This window comes from Phytophthora parasitica, assembly GCF_000247585.1.
Source record: "Phytophthora parasitica INRA-310 unplaced genomic scaffold supercont2.21, whole genome shotgun sequence".
Lineage (NCBI taxonomy): Eukaryota > Oomycota > Peronosporomycetes > Peronosporales > Peronosporaceae > Phytophthora > Phytophthora nicotianae.
Window position 1 is genome coordinate 854,683 of NW_008649007.1, and position 10,866 is coordinate 865,548.

At 52.2% G+C, this 10,866-nt stretch overlaps 5 protein-coding genes across 5 annotated transcripts; 2 read left to right on the top strand and 3 right to left on the bottom strand.

Moving 5' to 3' along the window:
- Nucleotides 1-74: 74 nt before the first annotated feature.
- Nucleotides 75-1,496, top strand: PPTG_22713 (hypothetical protein; the record flags this gene model as incomplete). Its single annotated transcript, XM_008905834.1, has 3 exons — nt 75-113; nt 184-913; nt 967-1,496. The coding sequence occupies 3 exons, from the start codon at nt 75-77 to the stop codon at nt 1,494-1,496; spliced, it is 1,299 nt and encodes a 432-aa protein (XP_008904082.1).
- A 634-nt stretch (nt 1,497-2,130) lies between these two features.
- On the top strand, nt 2,131-2,358 carry PPTG_09933 (hypothetical protein; the record flags this gene model as incomplete). Its single annotated transcript, XM_008905718.1, has 1 exon — nt 2,131-2,358. One exon carries the CDS (start codon nt 2,131-2,133, stop codon nt 2,356-2,358), a length of 228 nt encoding a protein of 75 aa, XP_008903966.1.
- Nucleotides 2,359-2,439: 81 nt separating this feature from the next.
- On the bottom strand, nt 2,440-2,670 carry PPTG_22714 (hypothetical protein; the record flags this gene model as incomplete). The annotated part of the gene is made up of 1 exon (XM_008905835.1): nt 2,440-2,670. One exon carries the CDS (start codon nt 2,668-2,670, stop codon nt 2,440-2,442), a length of 231 nt encoding a protein of 76 aa, XP_008904083.1.
- A 407-nt stretch (nt 2,671-3,077) lies between these two features.
- PPTG_09934 (hypothetical protein) lies at nt 3,078-4,993 on the bottom strand (the record flags this gene model as incomplete). Its single annotated transcript, XM_008905719.1, has 1 exon — nt 3,078-4,993. The coding sequence occupies one exon, from the start codon at nt 4,991-4,993 to the stop codon at nt 3,131-3,133; it is 1,863 nt and encodes a 620-aa protein (XP_008903967.1). The 3' UTR covers nt 3,078-3,130.
- A 765-nt stretch (nt 4,994-5,758) lies between these two features.
- On the bottom strand, nt 5,759-10,039 carry PPTG_09935 (hypothetical protein). The gene is made up of 2 exons (XM_008905720.1): nt 9,466-10,039; nt 5,759-9,322 (listed from the first exon to the last, which is right to left on the bottom strand). Exon 2 carries the CDS (start codon nt 9,155-9,157, stop codon nt 6,182-6,184), a length of 2,976 nt encoding a protein of 991 aa, XP_008903968.1. The 5' UTR covers nt 9,158-9,322; nt 9,466-10,039; the 3' UTR covers nt 5,759-6,181.
- Between the last annotated feature and the right edge of the window lie 827 nt (nt 10,040-10,866).

Consider the following 10,866-nt stretch of genomic DNA (forward strand, 5'->3'; position numbering starts at 1 on the left):
ATGGCTCGAGAGGACTCCCAACTGCTCATGGAAGACATGAGGGTGTTCATCATCGTCAAGAGTCAGTTGGTTCCATGCGTCGTGTGTGCGCTGACCAAGCCACACAAGATGCGGTACCAACTGTTAAGATGTTCCTATGAAACATGCAAGGCAGCAGCACCGTATGACGCGTGCCCATGGTAGGGGAAGGCTATCACGTATCAAGGACTTAACCGCGTGACGATCATGGAGACTGGTGCTCATGAGACGCTGGTGAAGGAGCCCCAAAAGGTCAAGTTGACTCCACGTCTGAAGGATTACGGTCGTGAAATGGTGACGCAAGGCCTCAAGCCCTCTCGAATTCGCAATGGAATGGCTCGACGATTTGGATTTACTGAGTCGGGGTTGCCGACGCTGCGTCAGGTGCAATGGTTCGTCAGCAGCTATTCGAAGAAGAATCTCCACCGCAATGACGACTATGGCGAAATCCTGAGCCAAATCCATCAGCTGGCGTATGGTTCGACCGTCTCGGACACGAACCCATTTTCGTTTGGTTGGAAACGTGATGGCCGCGGCAAACCAGATGGGGGGAACGGCTATGACGAAAAACCATATTTAGTTGGGCTGACAACTAAACGTCTTTTACTGAATGCGGCTCGCGACCCGGAGTCGTTCGTTTTCCACGTGGATGCCACCTTCAAGTTGAACCAAGTCGGGTATCCTGTCATCGTGTGTGGGATCTCTGACAAGTGTCGCTCATTTCACCTCATAGCACTTTTCATTACGTCGCAACGCTTGGAGGACATTTACGTGACGGTGCTGACTGAACTGCGCAGGATTTTTGCTTCAGTGTCGGGTGGGCGTCAACTGGTGGTCAAGTTCGTCATGGTCGATGCTGAAGCTGCTCAACAGAACGCAGAGGTACGCGTCTTCGGTGCGGATTGAGAATTCGTGTACTTAATTTCTTTTATCACGTGATGGCCAAAGTTCACGAAAAACTGGTGAGTGTACCTGATCGATTACGTGACCAGGTGATGGCGGACGTTTACGACCTGCATTTTGCGGCTAGCCAAGATGTCTATGACGAACAAGTGAAAACGATTCTAACGAGTTGGTCAGACGAAGAGCAGATGGTATGGTTCCGAGTCTATTTCGAACGCACGTGGGTGACGAGCGCGTTTTGGCGATGGCAATGCTTTTATACACCTAGTGGATACGCCACCACAAACAATCCGGTGGAACAGTTTAACCATTTGATCAAGCGTGACTACACACTGCGGGCCAAACATAAGATCGGGACGCTGATCCAGTTGCTGGCGGATTGTTGCGGACATCAGTCAGTGACTCCAAGAATCTTCAAGGAATCCCCTGAGGCCACCCAACAGTTAAATACAAGGGTTAAGGATTTTCACCGCCGCGATCTTCTTGTGGACATAACTGCGAGCCGATCCAGTATCGAGTTTCTACTTGTTTCCCCCAACCCAGACGTGGTTAGGGTGGCTGGAACGTGGATTTGAGTACGAATTCATGTAGATGCAAGTACAACTTCAAGTTTCCTGTCTGCATTCATGTGCTTTTTGCTCTGCAGATTAAGAGCTACACAGGCTTGGACGGTAAACGGACTCTAGTTAATCGATCTGTATCCAGGAACTGTCGCCGCTCTAGTACTACCAGTGCCCGAGTTCCTGCTGGTCGCCCATTGTCAAACCGATATGCATTAAATATGGAATGAAAACCGGTAGCTACATGTACAGTCGTTTCTTGCTAAAGAAAGAAAATCGAACTTCCTGTCTATTTTTTTTTCTGATTAATAATAGATTCACGTTCAACTTCAATTATATATGTGCTCAATGTGTTTTTCATTCTTCTTATCACTTCCACCATGGCAAGCCGCCTCAGCACCGACACTGCCCTACCTACTGCCTTCCCAGCCTTCTTCAAGTGGTGCCAAGCACACCTTCGCGCCCGCGGTTGGGGGCGCCTCGATGAAGCTGCGGCTCGTTACCTGAGAACATGGGTTCATCTTCAACAAGGTAATGCATCAACCGCAGAGGCAATCAAGCGGCTGCTGGATGCTGTGCCCAAATCTCGCATCACTAAGTCCCGCCTCATTGAGGCAGCTGCTTTGGGGGACGACGCTGGTGAGGCGGAATGGGTCCTACCAACTGGTACCGACCTGCGGAGACATCAAATGCGGACCATCCTGGCGGATCGTCGAATCAATGGGCGCGTTCAATTCCTAACCTCCTGGGAGCCAACCTGGGAGCCGGTAGTGAGCGTTTTCTTCAAACGAAATACGCATGTACAGAAGACGCCAACGGCACCGAGTGGGGCGCGCCTATGTGGAAGCTGAAGCTACAGAAGAAGAAACAAGTATAAACAGGCTCAAGAAAGCATATATTTTCTTCATAAGTAATAAAACGCTTGTTCCTGTTGCACCTCTTGCCGTTCGTGTAAGCTTCAACCGTTGAACCGCACAGCAACACACCAAGCCATCCGCAACAGCAGTACAGGGCGGAAACCCTTCAACTTGCTCCACACAAGCTCAGCACGCTGCCGGTGAATCCCGATGAAGAACTGCCTGTCGAGGTACGTAGTAGTAGTCAGCATGTCCAGGTAAAACGCAGTGGTAGTCTGCATGTCCAGGTAGAACGTAGTGGTAGTCTGCATGTCGAGCTGCTCGGTGTCCATGGCGCACGGGCGCCGCCGTGCCGGGAATCACGGCCGAGGCACGTCGCGCCCAGGCGTTTGACGCTTAGAATGGAAATTGCTGAATGAGCTGACTGCTCCTCGCTACCAGGGGCATCAGCTCATTGGCTAAATTTCGGGGACGCGGCTGCGGAATGGATGGTCCGTAGCCACGTCCCACTATCTGTGCAGAGTGTGGCAGAGTCTGCCGCAGATCGCATGCCAGAGCAGCCAGCATGCGCACGATCTGTGTAGCCCGCAACCAACACGTGTGCTGGCTGCATCTGGCAGTGTGATACTACTATTTTGTCGATCACAAATTGTGATTCACAATTCGTAGGAATCCGTTAGTACTGAATTAAGGAAATTCCTCCAAGGGGTCACATGAGTCATGAGGGGATTATTCTGTAGTCATGCTTCTTTTTACTTTATTTTTAAGACATGCCTATTCATCTCAATCTGCTTAGAGGGCGGTCACCGTGCGCGTCTCGGCCCAAGCGTGCTTAGGTTCCGTCCACACCTGCACATTCTCGAACGTAGAGTTACCAGAAGCCGTCAGAGCAATGCCGTCCGACTTCGTCTGGGTGGCGCACGGGTACACGCGGGCCGACAGCGAGAAGCGGCCGTTCACAAACACTTCCACACTAGACACATCCACAAACACGTGGAAGCTCAGCTTCTCGCGGGTGGCCTCGCACACGTCGTTCTGAGAAGCACCCGTGAACAGGTCATACAGGTAGAAATATCCCCACACAGAGTCCGAAATCGGCTTGACGCCGTTGTCCTTGAACACGGTACACTCGGTGTTGGAGCTCTTCGAACGGTCAATGATCACCTTCTTCTCCGCGTCATCGTACACGATGGTCGTCACCTCATCGCCAGCCGAGCTGCGGCGAACCTCGAAGCCCACCTTGCTGCCGCGCTCGAAGTCCGACACCTCAGCGATCAGCTCGAACGAAGCACCCGTCGAGTTCAGCACCTGCGACGAACCGTTCACCGACACGCTCGCTACCTGCTCGATCGCGTTCTCGTTACGGAGCAGCTGCAGGTCACTCAGCGGCTTAACGCCGAGCGTCTTAATGGTCTTGCTCTGCTTGGTCGTGCCGTCACCACACGACACGTCCTTCGAGTCGGACACGATCCAGTCACCCTTACCGACCAGGTGCTCGTCGACGTCATAGATATCACGCACAATGGTGATACCTACCTCGCGGGGCACCGACAGGATACCGTCCCATCCCTGAGGCTGTCCCGTGGTGAAGTTGTTGTCCTCGGTGATCCAGCCGATCAGGACGTCCTTCCCGTCCTTGTCGGTGTAGATGCTGTTGGCGTACCAGTCGCTACGGTCCGACACGCCCACCATCAGAGGCGTGAATAGTCCCGCCTCAGGATCGACCTCCACGCCGCAGCCACCACCGGAAAATGAACCTGTGGCCCACATCGGGTACCGGTTCGGATCACCCTCCGCGGCGAACAGCATCACGTTGTGGAGCTCACCGTCCTCATCTGTCATCTCACGGTAGATAGTAGTCTCGAAGTTGTAGCCCCAGTTCGCGCTGTAGGGAGAGAACGTGGTGTTCTTTTCCTGGGCGAGTAGGTAGCCCTGGTACTCCCAGTTGACGTAGTCTTCAGCATGGTACAGGAAAATACGCGGACCGACATCGTGGATGCCACCAGCGACTAGAATGTAGTTGCTGCCGTTTGAGGCGTCGTAGCCGAAGTGAGCGTCAAGCGACTTCGAGTGGAACGGCATCGGGTCACGCCAGCCGGTCACGTTAAGACCCTGCGGCGGCAGCTCGATCAAAGGCTCGCTGCCCTTCTGCCAGGTCTTTCCGCCATCGTCCGTGGTAGCGTACACGACATGCTCACCAAAGAGATACTCCTTCTTCCACGAAATGGGGAGAGCAGTGACACCCGTGTAGAACACGGTTTGCTTGCCGTCGATGGCATTGTTCATCGCAAAGCCCGAGAACACACCGAGGTTGTCCCACTTGTCCTCGAACGGGTGGAGCGCATCTGGATAATCCTCCCAAGTCACCTGGTCCTTTGACACGGCGTGGCCCCAGGTCATGTTGCCCCAGATCGTTGAATTTGGGTTCGACTGGTAGAACATGTGATACAAACCTGTGGCCTCGTCGTAGTACGGTGCGCACGGGTCGTTCATCCACTTTTCACGGGGAGCAAAGTGGTAAACCGGACGGAACTGCTCGAACAGTGCGGTACCCGGTTCAGCTTCAATGACATCTTGAGCATGAGAAGTCTGTGGGATGAAGACGAGGGCAGTGACAAATGCACTGAAGGCCAGGACGCTCGGGATCACCTTCATTCTTGATTGAGAGCCCACGAAAGTTGGTCGATCTTGCTGTGGCGACGGAAATTGAGAAATGACAACTTGCCATGACGAAGAGGTCGAGCAGAAGCACTCCTGGTCGCTGATGGAAGAGCCAGAGGCAGCGTTTGTCTAGGATGCAACCCAAGTCGCACAATGAAGAGCCTTGGTTTGAGTATAGGAGGCAGGTGATCATCGTTCATCCCTGGAGAAACACCTGGGCATTTGGCCATGCGACGCCACGAACTTGATACATTTCGGGTGCGCTGTTCGACTTGCTTCGACATGAATCGATCGATTAAAATCTCGGGATTGAGCTTGTCTGTCTTTTGTACACTCAGCCCAAACTTCAACGGAGACCAAGCAGCAGTGATTAATAAGGTATCGAGCTTCTATTATCCACGGATATATTTCGTAAAGTTTTGTGAGTAAAACAAGAAGCATTCGTTGAAAAGAAGTGCCCCCCCCCCTATCGAGTACTTAGATAACAAACAGGTGGGCAATTATCGGCTGTGACAGCAGGCTGCCAGTAACCTTACTGATGGTGTTGTTCGCTTGCAAAGCAGCAGGTTCAATGGCAACTGTATCCAGAGACCGTGCCTCTCAACGAAGAATCTCGGGGTGACGGATATTTTGCAGTGCAATCCAGCTCGAGTTTCGAAGGCTGCAAGCACAACTCGATCTTAAATCGATGATCTGTCTGCAACTGTAAGCAGATGTTACGATTACCAATCAAGTGGCAGAGGCAACTACAATGATGTTTGAGGCGTTCAATCCCTGGTACTCGAGCAGTTTTTATAATTTTTCTGATGTTTGCATTATCTTTTGTTTTTTCTGTCAAATTTTCTCACGTTTTCCTGTGCATCGCTTAGGTGACGCCACATCTAGTCATAATTTACAATGATGACGGTCTGTGCTGCAATATGCTCTTCGCTGCAGTGCTAAAGCACTGCAAAAGCCGACCACCGTACAAGTTCACGTGGCCTTGTCCCTTGTGCGTCCCTTGCCGTCACGTTCAGACTTCTTCGCCGTCGCAACACTCGCCACCATCTTCCGAGCTACAAGCCAACAACTAAACACTTGTCGTTGCATACTCGCAAGATGCATACATACGTCGGTGGCGACTCATCTCGACGTAATAAGCTCGCTCTCCAATCCTGCAGAACCAGCTCATATAATATTCATTCATCCAGCCTGAGTGCCTGGATATGATCGTGGTGCATTCCGGAAATCACGGCGCTTCCTTTGGCCTCCCGCGTACTTGCGCGGCCCACCACTGCGCCATTTGCCGTTGCGGTTGTAACTGTTCACATAGTAAGGTGGGCGGAACGACGGCGTGTTGCCTTGTGAAAAGCCCATCTTTTCCAGATCGTCCGTGTACTTTGCACGCTCCAGGTCGGCACTGCTACGTCCTGACTGGAAAACGAAGTCGGGCAGCTCTTCCCAGCTCAAAACCTTGGCGTCAGCAGTCATATCTGGCTGTTTGTCCTCCATCTGCTGCAAATCTGTCGCTAAGAAAAACCGAATGGTCTGCTCCAACGTCTTTTTCACCTCCGGGTCATCCTTGGGCTGAATAGTTTGATGTCGACGGCAGTGGAACTCAATTCCAATGAACATACATGAACCCGGTCCATCGCGCTCAGAGTCACTAGTATGCGGGAAATAACAGGGGAATGCATGAACCCTTGAGACAGGCGATACGTGATGCAAATTGTCCACCAACTTCCGTAATCGTGACTGCACAAATTTGCCCCACTTGTGCATAGCGCTCTCCGTGTCAGCCTGGAAGTTAAACACCATGTACGAACTGTATCGGATGAAGAAGTTCGACGGCTGGAAGAGCTTGTCCCAAGCACCTGCTTCACCTACCGCCGTCTCGCCCGCTGTCGACTGAACTGCGTTCAACGGCTGGTCGAACGAGGGCATTGACGTAGCCATACACACCACTGCAGCCTTTAGATCCGACTCGGAGCTCTCTGGTGACGGAGCAGCCGTAGGAAAAGGCTTGGAAATACCCACAGCGATCTCAGCCAAGTATCGTGCGCGCCATAATTCCTCGTATATCACAGAGAACGTTGGCTGGGAGACTTGGACTGAAGAGTTCATGTGCGGATATGCCGGGGTGATGATCGGCATGATGTGCGATCGATCGAAGACGCTCTGACGGGGATCCCACATGTCGAATCCTAGTCCAGCGTCGTAGATCATGTTGAGCATCACAGGCTGTGGCCACTGCCACTCGGAAAGCACTTGGAAGAACCGCACAAAGATCTTCGCAGGCTCTGCGTTCGGGTACAGTTGGCACACAAACGCCACCAGGATCGCCCAGCTAATACCACCCAAATAACCCAGTTTGGCCGAGTAAATACCGCGACGGCGCGCCCATGCACGTACAGCTCGCAACACTATCCGATACTCCCGACGCCTCGGTACCAAGCACAGCAGCATAGAGCTGACCCGAGGAGCATTTAGAGCCTTCATCGAAGTCTCATGTACCCCAACCAGCATGTGATCGGAGTCAATGTTCTGGTTGGGCTCCACACTGGACACTGGCAACCGCGCGAAGAGCAAATCCATGCGAACTCCCAGGAACGATAGCGAAATGAGCGGCACGTAGGCACTGGGCACAGGCGCAAGCTGAGAAACTCCCGGTGTCTGCTCCAGTAGTCGACAGAACGAGCCGAAGAAATCGTCGTGAGTCACATGCCATGGCGCCACACACACAGCATCGATGTCCGAGTTGGGGTCATCCAACCCTAGCCGATAGGATCCAGCGAGGAAGAGAGAGCCCTTCGTCAATGCGATATGCTCTTCACTCAACTCCCGCTCACGTCCCACCATCTTTACCCACTTGGTCAGTAAATCCGACAGTTGTTTCAACACTTGCAGCTTATGCATACGCGCTTCCGCGGCGTCAGTTGGCGAGATGCAGTCCACATAGTCCACAAAAGACTGCAAGGCTCCTGGGTCCATAATCGGCTGCATCGGGCTCTCCACAACACTCCCGACTGCAGGAATCAAGTGGCATTTATGGTACAACACATCCCGAGCTTCGTCCAGATACCCTTCGCAGATATTCGAGAATAAATTCTGCTGCAATTGCGTGGAAATCACGCCTTGCTGAGCTGCGTGCTGTACCGACCACGACAAGGCGTTGGATTCTTCGTACTCGCGATTGGCCACAAACTCCGCTGATAAATTGTTGATCCTGTCCAGAAGCATGTAGGCTTCTTCGTCCTCTTCTTCGTCCTCTTCTTCACAGTTTGGCAAAATACTGGATAATTCATCCGGTTTCTGGCACACTTCCATCTCGTTCACGTCACTCCGATGGGCCAGTGGGCTGTGACGAGGACTCGGACACGAAGACTCGGCTGTGGACTCGCTGTTAGTGTCGTCGCAGTCCAAGAAGTCGTCGTCGCTCTCAAACACCTTCCGAGAGTGGTTTCTCCTCGTTGTAGAGCAGTTAACTGCCAGCTCGTGCGACAACTCACTTACGTCCGAGTCTTGGCCGCTTAATGGAGCCGATATTGATTCTTTCTTGTCCGTTTTCTTGGCTTTAACTGGGCTACTGTCACAAGAGGAGCTCTGTGTATCAGAATCAGACGGAGATCCTAATGGCAACGAGGCTCGACGTAGCAGCACTCGGTCCTGGCTCGACCCATCGTCTTTGTCCGACGACGAGGTCGCTTTACGCAACGGAGAAGAAGAGGAGCAGCTCGTCGATCGATTGATACGTTTGCGTGCTTTAAAACTGTCACTCGAGTTGTGGAGCAGTTTTTCACGTTCACATAATTCCTCCAATGGCGTGAGTTTCTTCGTCTCTTGCTTCGCTCTGGGGGAACTGAGCGGTGTAGTGGCACTTTCCCCCTTTGAGTCGTGATGTTTACGTCCAGGATGCGACTTGAGCGCCTCGCAGCGTTTCTTAAAGCTCGAACTCTCGACGATTTTCGTGATACTTCGCGATCGGATTTGACGGGATCCGGACGCCTGTTGTGGCTTTTTGTCGTTTCTCGCCTTGGGCGACGGCTGTACAGGTTGGTCTTTTGATGGCAGAGGTAGCGACTTGGGCGGGGAACGCACCACGGCGTCTTTGAAGGAGAAAGCGCGCGTCGCTATGGGAGCTGGAGCCTGCTGCTTGCTGCTGTCGTGACGCATAACCATCGTGTCGTGTCTGGGTCGTGAAAGTTGCGGACTGCCACGTTCCTATGCCACTTTGAGTGTCTAAAACGGGTCAAACGGCGGATTCCCGCACTCTTGTTGCCGTTACTGCGACGCTTCTTGTCTCCAATTCGCGCGCTCCGTCGCACAAGCGAAAAACAAAACACCCTGGAAGACGATGGCAAACGATGGCAAACGATGGCAAAAGGCGTCTCAGCAAATAGTGAAAAGCGAAAAAAAAACTTTGCCAAGGAAGCCGATAACCCTAACGCATATGTCGATGTTTCGACGAGAGGTGATGACGCACTCACCTTTTTAGGATTTTTCAACTGCTGTGGGCAAGGTGCAGACCGAGTGCGAGGACGCCGATGAAGGGGCCGAACGGAGAGGGCGACAACCAAACGCTGCCGCTGCCTAAATCCGCTGCGTGCGCGAACCTGTGGTCGACGTGGAGGAATCGATTTTTGAGGCGCTTTGTGAGCGGCAGACGCACAGACCCACCCAACAATACCCAGAAAAGAGACAGATGCATACAAACAGCAAGTAAGTTGGTCTAAAGTTGTCGTTCCGGCCACTGTTTAGAGGGACCCGCGTTTTGTGCCATGTGGGAGGGATGACCTGTCAGATGAATACTAACGACAGTATACCGCCCATCCTGTCTTCTCGAAGCCTTCCCCTATCACATTGCGACCTGATGCTGTTCTGGGCCGCCGTTGGGCCGTGGCCACTTGACGACAACAACTCAACTTAGATGGCTTCAGTCGGCTCACACATGTCGCCCTCCATGTCCCGGTGAAGGTATAGCGGCGGGTGAGCATCAAAACGGGCAAAGGTCTGTGATCTGTGTAAATGTGGCCATATACATGAGCTGGTGATGCAGTGCTGTTGCCGTAAGCGGATATGACGTAGCACAGGTTATGCTAGCTGAGACACTCCCGCTGATTCTTGCGCCTGAAGTTCAGATCATCCGACCATGCTGTTAGACAGGTTTTATATGCATAGACTTGGCTCGTCGTCTGAACGGCGGCACACTTCAACTGCAGTGCACCACATCGGTCTCCGCTACGTTTTACTTGATGCAGGCGTGAAGCTTCCGCGCCGGAGGTGACCCCAGGCAAATAAATCTACGATGATGATACCAGCGCTCTCACTGAGTCGTCAAGCGGTAGGTACTATTGATGACACGCTTTGGGAAGCGTTATGTAACTACCGGTATGCTTAAGTCTCTGTGTCTCAATTAGTCTTCTCCAGACTACCTACCTGAGTGTCTGAGTGTCTGAGTGTCTGAGTTTACTGCGCGTTTGAGTGTGTTTGCCAGCTAGAGAAACTTAACCTCGGTCATAATTATCTACTTCTCCGTTTCTTTTATTTACGAGGTAAATTCATAATTTGTATTATTCCGTGAACGCGAGTTCAGATTATGGGAAAGCTCCTGAGGCGCGCTTCTTGCTCAAACTTTTTTAAAAGGCATCAAGTTGATGCGTTGTTGATCAACGTATGCTACTAGGAAGATATGGAGCGTTTCCATGGCCATTAATCTGGAGGTTTGTTTTATCCTCCGTAATTCAGGTTCTATTATATTTGCCAGTGGAGAGTAAGAAATGATGAACATGCTCACCGTGATCTGCTGCATTTAGGAAAATTGTGGAAAGAGCTCTGAAGGCATGCCTTCAGGGCCCCTGACGCGTTTTTGATTGGCGCGACTGGGCATA

Bases quoted from the DNA above. Each gene is read 5' to 3' on its own strand.
- PPTG_09935 (XM_008905720.1), bottom strand. From the start codon at position 9,157: ATGGTTATGCGTCACGACAGCAGCAAGCAGCAGGCTCCAGCTCCCATA.